Raw genomic sequence first — 16,754 nt, 5'->3', positions numbered from 1 at the left:
AAGAGCCGGGAAATGAGCAACCCCAGGGGCCAGGAAATGAGCAGTCCCAAGGCCCGGAAAATGAGCAAACCCAGAGTTAAGCATGCGGCCGACCCAGGAATTGGCGACTCTATTCAGCAGCGTAATGGGTGCGAGGGAAAGATTGGCAAAGTTCTCCTAATTTGGGTCTTTTTTTGGGGGGTGTCCGGGAATGGCGACTTGGTCCATATGTACAACACATTATCACGGTTGGGATGATCCGGATTATGGAATGTCGCACTAATCGAAGAATTCCTAGATTGACTATTACCAGACCTTATTGTTGTTGCACGACTCGAGCACTCGATTCAGGGGCTTGATCGATAAAGGACGTGGGCGACAAAAGTACAAGACACGCAACTGGTTTTGGGTCCAACAGAAGCAATCATCTGGGACTCCCATTGAAACCCCAAAGCTCGACATAACAAGAATCTGCATTCAACTAAGTAAGTAAGTCCAGCCAATTGTCCTCTTTTCGCACCTGTCCTTAAGCCTTTGCAATGTGGGCGAGTAGTTCGAGGACCGTCCGGCTGTAAGCCCACTCATTGTCGTACCAGGCGACGAGCTTGACGAAATTGTCATTGAGTGAAATACCCGCGCCGGCATCGAAGACGCAGGGCATATCGTGTCCGTTGATATCGGTCGACACGACGGCGTCCTCTGTGTACGCGATGGTTCCTACGGGAACGTGTTAGCAGGGGCTACGCTACGTATTCCATTTGTCGTGGGGAGAAAGGTGTTTTCTCTCAATGACAGAAACCTACCCTTCATAGGCCCCTCCGAGGCAGCCTTCATGACCTTCTTGATGTCGTCGTACGAGGCAGGCTTCTCCAGGCAGCAAGTGAGGTCGACGACCGACACGTTGGCCGTGGGCACGCGCATGGCCATGCCGGTCAGCTTGCCGTCGAGGGCGGGAATGACTTTACCGACGGCCTTGGCGGCACCGGTGGTGCTGGGGATGATGTTCTGTGCGGCGCCCCGTCCGCCGCGCCAGTCCTTGGCCGAAGGGCCGTCGACGGTCTTTTGCGTGGCGGTGTAGGAGTGGACGGTGGTCATGAGGCCCTGGGTGATGCCAAAGTTGTCGTGGATGACCTTGGCCAGCGGGGCGAGGCAGTTGGTGGTGCAGGAGGCGTTGGAAACAATCTCGGCGCCGTCGTACGTCTTCTCGTTGACGCCCATGACGTACATGGGCGCGTCCGGCGAAGGGGCCGTGATGAGGACCTTTTCCGGGCCGCCGCTGTCCTTCTTCTGCACGTGGGCTTTGGCCTTGTCGACGCTCTTGAAGACGCCGGTCGACTCAATAATGTACTTTGCGCCCGACTTGTCCCAGGGAATCGAAGACGGCGACGACTCGGTGTAAAAGTCGACTTTCTTCCCGTTCACTTCCAGGCTGGAGGCGTCTTTTCCTGACTTGATTTCGCCCTTGAACCGGCCGTGGGTGGAATCATATTTCAGGAGATAAGCCTGGCAAGGGATATCAGTACTCTCTGTCTTTTTTTTCTCTCATTTTTAACTGATGAGGACTGGAAACCTACGGCATAGTGGGACTCGATAAAGGGATCGTTTACAGCGACAACTTCGATTTCCGGGTGATCGACTGCCACACGGAAGACGAGGCGTCCAATTCGGCCAAAGCCGTTAATGCCAACCTTCAAGGGGCCCTTGTTGCTCATAGTGAGAGTTTGGTAAACTGGCCGCAACTGTGGAGGGAAGAATCAAATGTTTTCCGGTGCGTTTGGTAATTTTACAATGCCTTATAGACTTCACTGCAGCATCGAGGAAATTCCGGCGGTATTGAAGCCCGAGGCTGGTTATATATGCCAGTAAATCGCCTTGGGTAACCCACCAAAGTCGATAACATCAGGCCATGTTCTCGCTTCTCACCACATGCAGTGTTGATAAAGTATGTGGTCATCGAAGGCTCCGAGTCTCGTCTACGTATAATGGCTATTGTGGTGGTGGGAGAGTGACGTCGCCTCGCGTCAACTGAGTGAAGCCGGGCCCCTTTTTTCCCACCTACTTCGTATGTCCGTCATCATCCAGCCCCTTTTTGTCTCCTGGTGGTCGCATTGCATTCGCATTGGCTCAGGGGTACATGTGAGTTGTATTCGTAGTACTTTGTACACTCACTAACTTCGTATGTAGAACGGCTGGCGGTCGCGCAAGAGAAGGGAACACGCAGATTGTACGCGACCTTCGACCGTCCATGACGATGGGATACCTCGAATCTGCCTCGAAACCTGGTGCACAAGCGACTCCTTACATTGGTTGGGCGACATGGTGTCTGTAGTGCGCCGAGAGACGAACAATACAGTTTGGCGTCAGTTTGCCCTCGATACTCATACACTCAATTCATTCCGATGAGATTGGCTGTTGCTTCATTCGGGGGTTGCGAAAATGGAAGATGTTGAGTTTATGGATCAATGCCGAGCTTCGAAAAATTAAATAAAAGGGAAAACGGTTCGACACTCCATCATCATGACGTTTGAAGTGAGAATCAAGGCGGGCCAAGAGTCCGAAGGCCCGATCAATAACCAGTCGACTTGTCCAATCCTATTTCGATTGCAATACAATTGGAAAGACTCACTAGGCATTCGAAGACGTCTCCATCCATATCAGTCGCAACGTGAGATCAGAGCATGGCGGTGAGTTCGGCAGGAACAGCACGGATGAATCCACCAAACCCCCCTGGCTAATGCAGACCACCAGACACAGCAGCCCGTAAAAGTCGCCATCGTAGGCGCGGGATACGTGGGCGCGACGACCGCCTACGCGCTCCTCCTGAACCGCATGGCCGCCGAGATCGTCCTCATTGATGTAGACGAAGACCGAGCCCGAGGCGAAGCCATGGACTTGACCCACGCGGCCGCCTTTTCGCACGAAACACGCGTCTGGAACGGGCAGTACGAAGACTGCGCCGGCGCGACCGTCATCATCCTCACCGCCGGCGCGAACCAAAAGCCGGGCCAGACGCGCACCCAGCTCGCCGAGACCAATTTCAACATCTTCAAGCAGATTGTGCCGCAAGTCGCCCGCCACGCATCGAGCGAAGCCGTCCTCGTCGTCTCCGCCAACCCGGTCGACGTGCTGACCCACGCCGCCGTCCAGTTGTCCGGGTTCCCACCCCACAGGGTCATGGGCTCCGGCACCTCGCTCGACTCGGCCCGGTTCGCGTCCGAGCTGGGGCGGCATCTCCAGATCGACGCCGCGAGCGTCCACGCCGTCATCATCGGCGAGCACGGCGACGCCGAGATCCCCGTCTGGTCCCTCGCCACCGTGTCCGGCATGCATGTGCGCGACTACTGCCGCCAGGCCGGGCTGGACTTTGGCGACGAGGCCATGGCGCGCTGCTTCGAGGAGACGAAGCAGGCGGCAGGGCGCATAATAGAGCTCAAGGGCGCAACGGGGTACGGCATCGCTTCAGGATTGCTGCGCATTGTCCAAGCCATCGTGCGGAACGAGAATACCCTGCTGCCGGTCTCATGTGTCGGGTCTTACGCCGGCGTCGACGACGTCGCCCTAAGCGTTCCTCGGAAGGTGAACCGCGATGGATGCCGCGACGCCGTGCCTCTGCTTCTGAACGAAGAAGAACAGAAAGGTCTCACCGAGTCTGCGCAGAAACTCAGAGACATCATCAAGTCCCTCCCGTCATGAGTGAGGGGTGTCCCGGGGGCAGTTCGAAGCTGAAGCCATGGGATAGAGGGGCTATTCTGGGGATCGTGTTACACAAACAACGTACAATCTACGTACGATAATGGCGTTCGATCTGTTATTTAATTGACTCTTGAGAAAAGCTGTGCCAATCGTGGCCGTGATAATATTGTTATTTTTTTGAAGGGAAAATCGGGCTCTATAACTGTAGGCGTAAAACGCCTATCTCGTGGCCTGCCCCAAGCGGGTCACGTGACCCGCCTAACACTCTGTAGAACTGTCTGATCTGTGTGCCAAAATCCTGCCCTTGATCCTGCTGCAGGACATGGACCACCCCTAATTCGGGACCGGAATAACCCATTCCGTGCCTGTTACGGGCCAGCCTGCACGTGCGATAAATCGTCCTGGGAGTACGAATACAACGTACAACGTACACTAGTGTAGTGCACGAGACAATTCCGGATTATTCAACCCCTGCATCGAAAGAATCTCACTAGTCTCGGTCGCTTCCGGTTGGCGGGACAGTGTTGCTATTGTTCCGACTAAAGTGGGGCGTGGCACAAGTACACGAACGATTATATCCGCTCGGGCGTACTGAGTAATCTTTACCAGCGACAACAAGTGCGGTTCTGTCTTAGGTGATACTACGGGGCGGTGCAGAGTCCGACTTTATCATCCATGCGTGTTTTAGTCGCCATTCTCGTAAAGTATGAACCTGTTGATAAGGGCTTAGGTGGGATGAGACAATACGCCTCAAGTCCGGTAACTCGGACGATCCATGCCGCAAAGGCGGTTGGAGCGGCGGGTGGGAGGGGTGGGCTGCGCCGAGGAGCGAGAGACGGTGGCTTCTTGCCTGCGGGCAGCGAGGGCGGCCGAGGCTGGGCTCTGGAGCTGGGGCTGGAGGCCTAGCTCGATATCGGAGGCTTGGGGCTGCTGGGTGAACTGCCGGGTTAACCACGCGGTGAAACAGTTCCATAGCGGCGCGTCGAGTCCCCAGAACCAACCCTGAATATCTTGCTATTCAAGACCATACCGACGACGAGAAGAACCAGGCAAGACACCGTTGGCCGTAAAGGCGTCATCCAGTCCCATCGGAAGGGGCGGTACAGGGGCCCGGGGTAGGTCTTCATGTTATCGTCCTGGTTTTCGTTGTCTTTGTGGCTTTGTCGTCGTCGTAGTCGTTGTTGTCGTTGTCGTTGTTGTCGTCGTCATTGCTGTCGTCGTCGTCGTCATCGTCGTCGTGAGGACTCGGGAGTACCGTCCAAGGCAAGTCGCCCCCAGCCGCCAATGGATGAATTACACGACAAGTATTGTCACCAAGGTGAAGCGAAGCCATGATGGCTGCGCTATAGTCTCTCTAAAAGTCCAGGAAAACCCTTCCCTTGGGTCCCATTCTACCCTGCGGTGAAAAGGACGTTTCGATTGAGACTTCTCTCAAAACTCCAATGGAATGGCGGCCTTTGGAAGGGCTGCCGCCTAGCGGGACAAGGTTTCCTCTAGGTCTGATTACGCATACGAAGCTACGTATACGAGCTTACTTGTGTATACCAAGTTACGGAGTTCGCCCTGTTATGCTATGTTTTGTTGATTCCCCTTTCCTCCTTAATAACAATCCAAGACCTTTATGACTGACGCCTTCCCATGCTACGTGAACACACTGCCACAGGAAGGCCCAGTCGTCCTGCTCCTTCAGCTATCCAGACCAGCGAGGAAACATACCCACTACACCACAATTTTATGATCAACCGACGGTATTCGGGAAACCACGCTCACGATTACGCAGGATGGAGGGGCAGGTAGACCAGGGTCAGGGTCGAGTTGATCCCGTTGCCGGCCAGACTTATTGTTGTTGCCGAACCTCGCATTACTACGACCAGATGGTAGGCGCCATAATCGCTATCGTTATTTTTACTATCGGTGGTATGATATATCCTGGAGATCCCAAAGAAGACAAAGAAAAAGAATCGCACCTCGCCCCCATCGACGCACCGGCGGAATCCCTTGTACCAGAACTCGACGACAGCATCAAGGTGAAGAGCGAGGGGTCACCATGCCGCCGAAAACGAGTGTCTTCGACACCTTAATTAGCTTCACACTATAAGCTGAGAGCGTTGGCGGGGGCACACCTACCCTGGCGGTGAGCAGGTGTTTGGGCGGTAGCTACGCAAGGAGTAGATACCGAGCGAGGAAATATCGCAACTAGGGTTCACGGCAGACTGTTGACACATCTGTCACGCCGCTCGCAGAGCGGTTAATGCTCGTGAGAATATTCCGACTGCAGTTCAAGTTGGGTGGTCTCGGTGTTAAAGCTGTAGGCGGGCCGAAAGGAGATTGGGCGGCCACCGAGCCGGCGATCTGATAAGAGTGAGGTGGATTACTTCGTACAGTCGGCATACAGGTACATATGTCAGTTATTATGTAATCTCGAAAAGTGGAGTGTACACCGACCACCATTCATATTCGTACTTCCATCACAGCTCTCTCCAGGACAATGTGACCTCAACAACCTGATATACACGTATTTGGTCACGCCCCAAACAAGGAGAAGAAGATTACAATGTCAGACTTCTGTCAATAGTTACTTTGTAAGGGCTGCGGTGCTGTCGGATTATTACGCCGGCCGTCGACGAATACGTACGTCCGGGCTCAAAGCAGCCCTTCGGTGCCGTCATCGACAAGTCACCGATGCCATGCCGTGAAATTCCCGCCATCTACGGAGTTATTATCCGTATTGCGAAGCATGGCACATGAAGGCCGCAATAAACTCAACTGACACTTACTCCGTACATACGCATTATTTACGCATTTTATTCCCACCAGATACGAAGAAAAAGGGGCAAATGCTCCAGGGACCAAGAAGTGATATCATAGGTCGGTCATTTTGTCACCCCATCCTGCGTCTCAACCGGGTGATGATGCAGATGATGCCGATGATGTCGCCATGGCTTTGTCTTCACATGTTCTATTTGACCATGATGGATCATCGACGTTCACTACATCCAGGCAACGCAGCAAGGTAATACGTAGGCGGGGGAGGGGACAATCCGAAATATAAGGAGACTTGTTCAGAAAGGCCAACGCCGACGACATTCCTGCCATTACTTCCCTTCCCACTTCTCAAGCCCAGCCAAGCCTGATTGTGATGCTCACCCGCCTTTCAGCGCGCTGTCTAACACTCCAGTCAACCCCCATTCGATTATTAGCCAATACATCACGCCCCCTGTTCTCAGCCCCTTTCCACGCAACAGCCAGAATGTCTGCGGAAAGTGGTCAGTTCAAGCCCGTCCGGGAGAAGCAGGCGCAGGACCTGCCTGGGTAAGGAGTCCCTCCAGTTATCGTGGCTACGGGCCTTGGGAGCCTGGGCTAATTTATTACCAATGATTTGCATGATTAGATCGGAGCAAGCCATGAAGCCAACGAGCGAATCCACCAGACTCGAGGGAAAAGGTCAGCTCTATGAATATCGAGCGGCCGGCAAACTGGAAGGTTCCAACGCTTTGATTACCGGCGGAGAGTAAGTCGAAATGATACGCCCCAGCAATCCGGGTCACGGTGTTTACTCATACGCCCTCCTTTCCCGTTTAGTTCTGGAATTGGCCGGTCCGTCGCCATCTTGTTTGCCCGAGAGGGCGCAGACGTGAGTATCGTCTACCTCCCGGAGGAACAGCAAGACGCCGAAGAGACCAAAAAGATGGTGGAGAAGGAGGGGCGGAAGTGCCTACTCATCGCCGGCGATCTCATGGACAACGAGACATGCCGCAAGGCCGTCCAGAAGCATGTCGAGAACTTTGGCAAGATTCACGTTCTCGTCAACAATGCCTCCAAGCAGGTGATGTGCAAGGACTTCAAAGAGATTGACCTCGACGCTGTCGAGAGTACCTTCCGCAGCAACATTCTTCAAATGTTCGCCATGACCAAATACGCGCTCAATCATATGGAACGAGGCGGCTCGTGAGTACCTACCTACAGGCTGTACACTGTCTGGAAGGGCTGCTTTGCTAATCGGGCTTTCACGTCACTTTTTCCTGCAGCATCATCAATTCGTCTTCCACTGTGGCCTTCCGGGGCACCGCTTCCATGGTGGACTATGCAGCCACCAAGGGCGCCATCACTTCCTTCACCCGGTCGCTCGCCAAGCAGCTGGTATCCAAGGGGATCCGGGTCAACGCCGTCGCTCCCGGCCCCGTTCACACCCCGCTCCAGCCTGCGTCCCGGCCCGCCGAGCAAATGGAAGGATTTGGCGAGCAGTCACAACTCGGCCGTGTCGGTCAACCGAGCGAAATTGCACCCAGCTACGTTTTCCTTGCGAGCAAGGACGCGGAGTTATACTACGGACAGGTTCTTCATGCCTATCCGCTGGGAGACTAAACGCGATGCAGGGGGAGGAGAGGGATAAGCCAGAATGTAATTACCCTTGGCTGTGTAATGTAATGGATGGACCAGGTGTTCGAAGCTTCGAAATACGGATAATGGCCTGACATTCTGAGTGTATCTCCATGGCCTGAAAATGGATGTCAACTGGTAATCAAATGCGCAAGCACGGTACTTACTACTACAAACTCATCGCGATTGGTGCCCTACCGGTGACCTAATTCTGATGTCGTCGGCGTAACACCGAACAATCATGCCCGTCTTATCGTGATTGTCATGTCTAGAGCTACAGGCTGGTTGGTTATGACATACGTTGTATATAGACACAAGGTTCACAATGTCTTACAGATCTGGGCTGCAGACTTTATATATTGTACGACAATTTGCCCCCGAGTGTAATCTATATCAACCACAAGTATCTACAGAAGCGAACGAGGCACCCCGTCCCGCGCTGCTCTTTGAAAGAACACTCTACACGGAACTGTTTGAACATCATCTCGAATCGACAAACTTCTTTCTCGAGACTCTATCAACCAGATCTTTGACCAACAACACTACCATGAGCCACGGAGATACGAACCGTACTGTCCGTACCGATGTGGACGTCTCTAATAAATCGACATACGGTGGCTCCACAACCGGCGATTCGAGCAGACGCAGCGGCATAGGACGCAGGACGTTCAGCTGCCCAGAGCCGGTCGCCTACACCGAGCACGTCGACTACCCGACTGCAACGGGCGTGGTTCATCATGAAGCGAAGCACAGCCACACCGGAACATACCAAGGCAAGGATGTCGAGAGGCGCAGCGATGGAAGTGAGCATATCCACAGAGTTTACGAGAACCCCAGCACGGGCACGAGGATCGAGCGGGATATCGAGAGGAGAGACGATGGTGGCATTACGCACGTGCACAAGGTGTACCGGAACGCAACGACGGGCGACGGATTGTGAAGTGGTAGAAGCGGGTTGTCGTGATGGGTTTGGAGAGCAGGCGGCGAGGAAAGGCCATGTCACGATTTGCCAAGTTGCGTCACTGGTGAGATGGATATGTTAACGGGGAAGTTGTCCATGGCAGCGCTGCCCAGTGCCCCCTCGGAAACTCTGTTGGTATGCGTCTTGGTTAACAGCTTCAACTACGTTAGCTGCGAAGCAAGCACTGGGGGATCAGGGCAGAACCTGGGACTGGAATGCATGTCAATCCCCCGTCAAGCCTGTCACTTCGTCAGCACCCGCCTCACGACAAGATGAGCCTGACTGGCATCTGCAGTTAGCTCAGTTATTCCACCACTCCACTTCCACGCCAATGACAGGACATTGGCCATATTGACCATGGAGAGTAACCCGGTTGATACGAGGATCATCTTCTAAGCAGTGACCGGCATGAGGTTTTGATTGTGGGGAAACAAAGCTTCGGTTGAAAGGTTCGAGTCTGCCCGGAGGTACAAAAGGCGGAGGCTCTATTCAGTCATTTCTGCATGTATGTTGGGGAGCGCGGCGGAGGAAACTCGAGAACTGACGAGTACAAATTGTCAATAAAGGAGAATTCATACCGGACGGTCGACTGGCTCAGAGAATCGTCGAGTGTCTTACCCAAGCTACCCCTGGTCTCCTGTTGGCGATCATAGGACCTCGTGACGTCCTTGTGTCGTTGAAGTTGTTTCGAAGAACAAACTCGGTCGCGCAGTATTGTCCTCATCTAGTCAGTTTGTTGAAAAAGGCTTGCTTTCCTCGGGACAGTAACCAGCCGAGCTTTGGTCCATGCCGTCATGCTTACCCCAACGCTTCGCAGGGTACGGTACGTTGAGACACCTCGTTGATTTCCACACCGACGTCGCGTCGTCGCCTGGCAGACTGCCCCAACCCGTAAAGAGCGCCATGTGTTGCGGTAACCGAACGACTTAAGGGCGTCGAGTATTGACGGCAACGCGGCGCCCGGCCTCCCAACAGTGATAGAGGCACGGGACACAATCGCTCGCTTGACTCGGCGCCAATTTCCATCTTCCTTTCCCCCGCTTTTAGAACATCACCGGACCTGTTGAAAATAACAATGGGTCCATGACGAGTACAATCGCAACGCATTTCTCTGTTGAGGGTACAGACAGCACGGAAAATACCCATGTGCTGTCGATTGGTGACGTGATGGACACCACGATCGACCTCGTCGGTGGACATCGACCCGGCTACTCGGTGCGTTTTGCGTTCTCTCCTTTTTCAAACGGTCGCAAAACAGCCGAACGAACGACATGTTTTGGAAAGAACGTGTCAGTGGTCGATCCCGCGTCGAACGTGGTGATTGGAGAGCCCCTTATTGCATGGGACGACTGGCCCACGGGAGAATCCCACCGGCGTACTTTAGTACACACCGTCATATGGTCATCGGACCTCGAGAGAGTTTCAGCCTAAGACGAGTTAAACGGTCGAGTTTAACTGACAATCTCCCTGACGGGTTGGCGTCCGACTGTGATGAAGCGGACAAGTGTGTGTGTTGCAGTGGTAGTGGTATGCGAGTGGTAACGAGCAGACAGACGCACGCGGACTGCCTTGACTTTTCCATCGAGAGCTAGAAGATTCGTGATACCATTATACCATCATACCACCAGTAGGGTGAGTGACTCGTCAAAACGGCGGGAGTTTCGAGGAGTGCATCGCGTTGACCACCGCGTGTCCCGATGAGCTGCGCGTCAAGACAGAACAAGGGCATCGGACCCAGTATTTCATTTGGGCATCGAAAGCTTCTTCGTTCGGGGTTCGCCCGGGTTCCAACCACTTGGATTTTAGTAGAGAAACAGAGTTCGACCATTGTGTGTCCGAACTGCGAACCGTCGGCTTCCCCGGATTTCCAAGGGTCGCTCGAAGATGGTAGTTGACTGTGGGGGAATCGGCTCCACATATTTTATGGGCCTTCCCTTGAATTGTGGGTCTTCCTTTGAAAAGATTAGTAATCGGTGTGGCCGCCACGGACCTCGGTAAGAATCGGAAAAACGGCGATTGACTCGTGAACGGCGTTTGCATGGCCACAAACATCCAAGACGACGCGACGACAACGACTACAACATTCGCACAATTATACTACCTCTTCACTCGAAACCACTCGAAAGACCTCATTCAGTCTCATGATACCATCATAGTATCGTTGATCTCGTTGTCTTGTCCGCCAGCCTGCCAATGACCCTCGCCCGGCAGGCGCAGCATTCCACGTCCCCTCCGCTGCGAAAACCACCACAATCGGATACCCCCGAAAGGCGTGACAGGTCAAGATGGAGTTCGTAACCGCCCTACGGGGCTCCTTCGACGACCAGAAGCCGTCCCTCTTTGAGATCCTCTCCGAACAACAGCTCAAGGCCCTCCTACCTCCGACCATCCGCTACCTTCTTACCATCGTAACCCAGCGCTACCCGCGCTACCTCCTCCGGGTCCTCAACTCGTTCGACGAGCTCTACGCCCTCCTCATGCTCCTCGTCGAGCGCCACTACCTCCGCACCCGCGGCGGCTCCTTCACCGAGAACTTTTACGGCCTCAAACGCGAAAAGGCACTCCATGCCGAGATCCCGCGGTCTTCCACCCACGCCCCCGCCATTGTCCGCGACGCACTGCGCCTGCGCTCGCGCGACGTGTGGAAGAACCTGGCCGTCATGGTCGCTCTCCCGTACCTCAAGCGCAAGCTGGACGAGGGCTACGAGGTCAATGCCCCCCGGGCGCTCCTCGGCGCCGCCTACACACGCATGCCCGACAACCCGACCATCAAGCAGCGTTTGCTCCACTACTACCGATGGTTCCTTACCAAGATATACCCCAGCGTTAACGCCGGCTACTACTTCGCCCTGCTGGCTTTCAATCTGGGCTACCTCTTCGACAATACCAAGTTTCATGATCCTTTCATGTGGCTTATCGGGACGCGGGTGCGCCGCATGACGGCCGAGGATTACCGTGCCATTGAATCCCTCACGGCCAAGTCGTCCGGTCGTAAGGGACCCGCTGCAGCCTCGGGCTTCCTTCGCTCCCTCCTCTCCCCGAGAGAATTGGGCCCGCGCATGCTCTCTAGTCTTTCCATGCTGCTACCGCTGAGCATCTTTGCCCTCAAGTTCCTCGAGTGGTGGCATGCTTCCGACTTTGCCAAGCAGCTGTCCCGGAAGGCGGGCGACGCCATCGATCTACCGCCGCCCATCGTCACGGGCTTGGGCCGCAAGAAGGGGGCGCCCTCTGGCACCTCTTCGGGAGAGAAGACGGACGAACAGAACACGGCAGGCGCTGGTGCCGAGAAAGAAGAGAAAGAAGATCAAGGGGAAGAAGGTTCCTTGACCGAAGCCGAAACTGCACCCATCGCCGCTTCATCCCTGCTCCCAATCTTCACCGTCCCTGCCCCGGAGGACACGAAACTGTGTCCGATCTGCACGGACGACATTGTCACCCCCACGGCGTGCCAGACCGGCGTCGTCTACTGCTACTCGTGCATCCACCGGTGGCTGGAGGGGACACATACGAAACAGGAAGAGTTTATGATGGATAAAGAGGGAAAGTGGGAGAGCGGGTTCGGCCGATGCGCCGTCACTGGCAGGCGCGTCTTGGGAGGCACCGAGGGTCTACGCCGCATCATGGTGTAAAAGGAGCTCCAAAGCAAGGCATTCGATGCATCATGGACGACGTGGTTCAAAAATCGGTTTTGGCATGCCGCAGAAAGGTCTAGAGAGCGTTCCGTCGAATCGGTGTACTGCGAGGGATGGAAGGCGAGCATTTCAATTGAGTGTGGCCATGGCACGTGGATTTGGCGTTGATGGTGTTGGCGGTGTTGGTGGTATTGGTGTTAGACTCTGGGTATGTCTCACTTCTTGATGTTGTCTCACTTTTAACTATACCCGCCCCTTTTTCCCCCCTTGAACCAGAAGCACGCACGCGAAAGCTAATAGAGCACTCGGCCGAGCCCGCTCATGGGAACGCGGTTTCTATATATGCGCCATATGTGGCGCTTTATTCCAGCTGCAATTCCACTTTTCAACTACTAAATTTATCAATTCATCGGGTTCTCCATATTTGGTCCGTTCTGCGACTCACACTAAAATTTCCGTGATGATTAGTTTCCCCAGTTAAAAAAAGGGACCTCACGAGATGGTTGGGGGACCATGGTTATGACGCGAAATGTCGAGAAATAAACGGCGAAGCCGATGGAGGTTGCGACTTGTTCGGCGCGGACTCCTTGTGGGGAGGCACGCGACACCCCTGACTCGCGGTGGGGACTCTCACCACCAAGGCCCTCGGCGCTATGAGCATCGTGAGAATTCGGTGGCAAACAAATCTATATAAGTGTTAACACGACTCCTTATTGCCCCCCTATCTACTGCCATCCATCTCATCATTAGCTTCAAGACTTATCCATCTCATGTGTATCTGCTACCCGAATACCTGGGTAATGCCGTCGCAATCCGACCCATCTATATCATGGCGTATAGTCTCTCCCACTCATATATTGGCGATAACTTCGCCTCACAGTTCAACTGGTACAATGGCGTCGACCCCTCCCGGGGCTTTGTACAGTAAGTCTTCATCACTGTCCCCCACGATGAGAACCAGAACAGCCATACTGACTCGACATGTGTCTGAAAGATACCAGAGTGAACCGGATGCAGTGGCCAAAGGCCTGTATTCCGTAGACCCCGCGACACAAGCTGTCACAATAAGAGTAGACAGCACCAACACGTATCCACTCGATAGTGGCCGGCCCAGCGTGCGGCTGGAGAGCAAGAAGGCTTACAACGGCGGCCTCTTCATCGCCGACTTTGAACACATGCCACCGTCAGAATGCGGTCTGTGGCCAGCGTGTAAGTTGCACCCCATCTATACCCAAAACACTCACTCCGCCCCTCTGATTACTGACACGAAACTCCTATGCAGATTGGTTATATGGCCCTGAATGGCCGAGCAATGGTGAAGTCGATATCATTGAAGGAGTCAATACGGCGACGAGGAACCTCCTTACGGCACATACGTGAGTAGTTATCCCTTTGAACACATCCAAATGCCACAAAAGTCCTATTCTAACTAACCCTCCGCCTCTCAGGTCTGACGGCTGCTATCTCCCTAAGGACGCGAAACAAATAACTACAGGAGATCCCATTTCCTTCAATTGCGCCAGTGGGGTACGTTTTTCCTTTTCCCTCTCCTTTTCCACACCCCCTGTGAACCCCTTATTTCCATATACTGACAACACTCCTTCGCAACAGAGGTCCAACGCTACAGGCTGTAGCTACTTTGCCACATACGGCGACCAATCAACCTATGGCAGCAACTTCAACGATGTAGGAGGCGGCGTCTATGCCATGGACTGGACGCCCGAAGACATTCGAATCTGGCATTGGCCAAGATACGCCGTCCCCCGAGACATCATCGAAAAGAAACCCGACCCCCAGTCGTGGGGTCGACCGACAGCACTGTTCGGGACATCTTCATGCACGCCGAACCAGCACTTCCGCAACATGAACCTCATCCTCCAGACAAATCTCTGCGGCGACTATGCCGGTAATGTCTGGAGCTCTGACGGCGCTTGCTCCAAGCTTGCGCCGACTTGTGCCGAATATGTGGCGAACAACCCATCTGCCTTTAAGAATGCGTAGGTGTCCTTCTCCCCCCGGCCTATCAACATGCTCATATCGTCCGATGCTAACGGTACTTGGTCTTTAGGTACTGGAAAGTGAACTACATAGACGTCTACGAAAAAGGTCACTCCAAAAAGGCAGAACCGACAACCACAACAACCCTTTACACCACGTCAACCGTGACCGAGACGGTGACCCAAACTGCTCCGTCGTCGTCGCACAACCCATCCACTCGCTCATTGCCACTCATCGTCCCCGGCCCGTCGAGCCCAGACCAAGAAGCCATCGTGCCCGACCAGGCACCCATCGAACCCGAGCCCTGTCCCGACGGACATGACGTCTGGACGACCATGATCCGACCTCCCGCGCAAACCCCTTCTCCCGCTGCCGCCTACGAGGACGATCTCTCATGGGAATCGCCCTCGCCCACGCCCTCATCTCCAGACTCAGAGGAAACGGATTTCGTCATAGAGAATTCTGCACCCCCACCAAAGCGGGCCGTCATCACCATTCTGTTTCCCCTAGTCCTGACTATCATCCGGTTATTGCTATAGGGATATAACGGTTCTAGAACACGACTGGGCAACCAGGAATCGCATGCTTCTTTTTGTATACCGATATACCCTTTTCTGATTCGAAAGCATGCGTGGAGTCTAGCGCGGCGTATATTTCATTGCATATTCATATAGCTGGCATTGCATCATATCTATAGTCATTTATCTTTAGAATGAAGAAACGAGTACTCTTCAAACACATACTCTTATACTCGCCCAAAAGATAACTTGTGAGTGACAACCGTCCAGATAAAGAACGTGCACTCTTGGGAGAATCTTGCGGTGACCGCAGTTGGAGATCGAGCATTAGATTTCACAAGTCAACGACCTGGACGGGGTTCCCAATTTTTCCGGTGTTGCCCTTCATCAAGGCCGCGTTGACCAACTGGGTGGCCCCCCTGTTGCCGCCGGGGCCCAGCATCAACCACTTGAAGAGGACGGCATGGACACCATAGAGAACGACTCGCAAGGCATCGAGCCAGGCGCCTGACGGCACGAGGTCCCAAAAGATCGTACGAGCGGGGCGGGCCATGAGGGACTCGTAAGCTTTCTGGCAGGCGTCGAAATGCATGGCCCGCCGGCCGGCACCCCAGTGAACGTGACCGAAGACATGGAGCCGGGGACGGACGCGCCAGACTTCCTCCCGGAGAGCCGGGCAGCCGAGGGACCTGAGATCGAGGTGTGCGAGAGGCGGCGTGTGAGTAACGAGGACGTCTGTATCGGTGGGCACGGAGTTGGGCCACGGCGTGGGGCCCGAGTCGAGGTCGTATTGGAATGCGAAATCGGGGCCGCCGCAGCGAGGGATATCCGGCGCACCGTAGACCTTGAGGGTACGTCCGCCAGTAAATGAGAGGGTCACGGAGTCATGCTGGAGGTAGTGGACTCCTTTAAAGTCTAGGGTGCGCTTGAAGGTGCGGTCCGCGAGAGTCCTGGACGATGGGTCAAAGTACGAATCGTGGTTACCAGCGATGACGACCTTGTGACGGTGGGGCTGGGCAGCGAGCCAGTCGATTTGGGCCTGAATGTCTGCCGCGGTACCGGCATTGGTGAGGTCGCCGGCGTGAATGAGGAGATCGCCCAGTGGGATTTCCACCGAGGTCTGGTCGTGCGTGTCCGATATACAGACGACGCGTATGGGATGCTGAGTAGGCGCGGGAAAGGGGCGGCCGCGAAGTAGGAGTAGCAACGAGTAAAAAGTGGAAATGAGGGCCTGGAGGGGAGAAGCGAGGATATCGTCGAGGAGGGTCGGCGGATTGAACTTGCTCCGCCGACGAAGACGGAGGAGCTGAAGTAAGGCCATGGCCTGATGTGTATTGTACCTATGTTCAACCGTTATACGACGATGCCAGTTACAAGGCCTGAGATGCTAGGTATCAGGGAACCGGTTCAGCCGGTAGTTTGGAGCGGTGGGGAAGCGAAGGGTGCGAACTGATGGGTGGTCGAATATGGAGGTGGATGGACGAGAGACATGTGTTTCTATAAGGTACGACGTCGAGATGTTGATCAAAGTAGTACTCGGTACTTTGTAATTATGTGGTACTCGAATTGGAAACGGAAAGATAGAATGCACGG

At 54.4% G+C, this 16,754-nt stretch overlaps 10 protein-coding genes across 10 annotated transcripts; 6 read left to right on the top strand and 4 right to left on the bottom strand.

Moving 5' to 3' along the window:
• Window positions 1–505: 505 nt before the first annotated feature.
• On the bottom strand, window positions 506–1,691 carry ACRALDRAFT_2111545 (uncharacterized protein; the record flags this gene model as incomplete). The annotated part of the gene is made up of 3 exons (XM_071023525.1): window positions 506–696; window positions 783–1,482; window positions 1,554–1,691. 3 exons carry the CDS (start codon window positions 1,689–1,691, stop codon window positions 506–508), a joined length of 1,029 nt encoding a protein of 342 aa, XP_070872816.1.
• Window positions 1,692–2,617: 926 nt separating this feature from the next.
• Window positions 2,618–3,798, top strand: ACRALDRAFT_1043971 (uncharacterized protein). Its single transcript, XM_071015332.1, has 2 exons — window positions 2,618–2,663; window positions 2,728–3,798. The coding sequence occupies exons 1-2, from the start codon at window positions 2,658–2,660 to the stop codon at window positions 3,670–3,672; spliced, it is 951 nt and encodes a 316-aa protein (XP_070872815.1). The 5' UTR covers window positions 2,618–2,657; the 3' UTR covers window positions 3,673–3,798.
• On the bottom strand, window positions 3,792–4,761 carry ACRALDRAFT_212194 (uncharacterized protein; the record flags this gene model as incomplete). Its single annotated transcript, XM_071023837.1, has 8 exons — window positions 3,792–3,812; window positions 3,938–3,985; window positions 4,059–4,104; window positions 4,142–4,211; window positions 4,265–4,272; window positions 4,385–4,397; window positions 4,443–4,686; window positions 4,729–4,761. 8 exons carry the CDS (start codon window positions 4,759–4,761, stop codon window positions 3,792–3,794), a joined length of 483 nt encoding a protein of 160 aa, XP_070872814.1.
• Window positions 4,762–4,795: 34 nt separating this feature from the next.
• ACRALDRAFT_212195 (uncharacterized protein) lies at window positions 4,796–5,560 on the bottom strand (the record flags this gene model as incomplete). The annotated part of the gene is made up of 6 exons (XM_071023838.1): window positions 4,796–5,026; window positions 5,099–5,145; window positions 5,208–5,235; window positions 5,328–5,391; window positions 5,449–5,508; window positions 5,544–5,560. The coding sequence occupies 6 exons, from the start codon at window positions 5,558–5,560 to the stop codon at window positions 4,796–4,798; spliced, it is 447 nt and encodes a 148-aa protein (XP_070872813.1).
• ACRALDRAFT_2060884 (uncharacterized protein) lies at window positions 5,554–6,061 on the top strand. Its single transcript, XM_071021944.1, has one exon. It carries the CDS (start codon window positions 5,592–5,594, stop codon window positions 5,751–5,753), a length of 162 nt encoding a protein of 53 aa, XP_070872812.1. The 5' UTR covers window positions 5,554–5,591; the 3' UTR covers window positions 5,754–6,061.
• Window positions 6,062–6,289: 228 nt separating this feature from the next.
• On the top strand, window positions 6,290–8,396 carry ACRALDRAFT_1064998 (uncharacterized protein). Its single transcript, XM_071017082.1, has 4 exons — window positions 6,290–6,984; window positions 7,064–7,183; window positions 7,255–7,620; window positions 7,701–8,396. Exons 1-4 carry the CDS (start codon window positions 6,923–6,925, stop codon window positions 8,035–8,037), a joined length of 885 nt encoding a protein of 294 aa, XP_070872811.1. The 5' UTR covers window positions 6,290–6,922; the 3' UTR covers window positions 8,038–8,396.
• A 203-nt stretch (window positions 8,397–8,599) lies between these two features.
• On the top strand, window positions 8,600–9,136 carry ACRALDRAFT_2054935 (uncharacterized protein; the record flags this gene model as incomplete). The annotated part of the gene is made up of 1 exon (XM_071021724.1): window positions 8,600–9,136. The coding sequence occupies one exon, from the start codon at window positions 8,600–8,602 to the stop codon at window positions 8,990–8,992; it is 393 nt and encodes a 130-aa protein (XP_070872810.1). The 3' UTR covers window positions 8,993–9,136.
• Window positions 9,137–11,102: 1,966 nt separating this feature from the next.
• On the top strand, window positions 11,103–13,062 carry ACRALDRAFT_1082760 (uncharacterized protein). The gene has a single exon (XM_071019351.1). The coding sequence runs from the start codon at window positions 11,299–11,301 to the stop codon at window positions 12,640–12,642; it is 1,344 nt and encodes a 447-aa protein (XP_070872809.1). The 5' UTR covers window positions 11,103–11,298; the 3' UTR covers window positions 12,643–13,062.
• A 412-nt stretch (window positions 13,063–13,474) lies between these two features.
• On the top strand, window positions 13,475–15,182 carry ACRALDRAFT_2029537 (glycoside hydrolase family 16 protein; the record flags this gene model as incomplete). Its single annotated transcript, XM_071020595.1, has 6 exons — window positions 13,475–13,569; window positions 13,748–13,854; window positions 13,928–14,021; window positions 14,094–14,172; window positions 14,257–14,642; window positions 14,714–15,182. The coding sequence occupies 6 exons, from the start codon at window positions 13,475–13,477 to the stop codon at window positions 15,180–15,182; spliced, it is 1,230 nt and encodes a 409-aa protein (XP_070872808.1).
• Window positions 15,183–15,495: 313 nt separating this feature from the next.
• ACRALDRAFT_2110804 (uncharacterized protein) lies at window positions 15,496–16,482 on the bottom strand (the record flags this gene model as incomplete). The annotated part of the gene is made up of 1 exon (XM_071023495.1): window positions 15,496–16,482. One exon carries the CDS (start codon window positions 16,480–16,482, stop codon window positions 15,496–15,498), a length of 987 nt encoding a protein of 328 aa, XP_070872807.1.
• Window positions 16,483–16,754: the final 272 nt, after the last annotated feature.

The sequence above is a fragment of the Sodiomyces alcalophilus genome, assembly GCF_042370955.1.
Source record: "Sodiomyces alcalophilus JCM 7366 unplaced genomic scaffold ACRALscaffold_7, whole genome shotgun sequence".
NCBI classification, from domain to species: Eukaryota; Fungi; Ascomycota; class Sordariomycetes; order Glomerellales; family Plectosphaerellaceae; genus Sodiomyces; species Sodiomyces alcalophilus.
The sequence above is the reverse complement of the archived record's forward strand: the minus strand, read 5'-3'. Positions and strand labels throughout refer to the sequence as shown.

Bases quoted from the DNA above. Each gene is read 5' to 3' on its own strand.
- ACRALDRAFT_1064998 (XM_071017082.1), top strand. From the start codon at position 6,923: ATGTCTGCGGAAAGTGGTCAGTTCAAGCCCGTCCGGGAGAAGCAGGCG. The intron at 7,184-7,254 runs GTAAGTCGAAAT...TTTCCCGTTTAG, and splicing joins GCTTTGATTACCGGCGGAGA to TTCTGGAATTGGCCGGTCCG. The intron at 7,621-7,700 runs GTGAGTACCTAC...TTTTTCCTGCAG, and splicing joins CATATGGAACGAGGCGGCTC to CATCATCAATTCGTCTTCCA.
- ACRALDRAFT_2060884 (XM_071021944.1), top strand. From the start codon at position 5,592: ATGATATATCCTGGAGATCCCAAAGAAGACAAAGAAAAAGAATCGCAC.
- ACRALDRAFT_1082760 (XM_071019351.1), top strand. From the start codon at position 11,299: ATGGAGTTCGTAACCGCCCTACGGGGCTCCTTCGACGACCAGAAGCCG.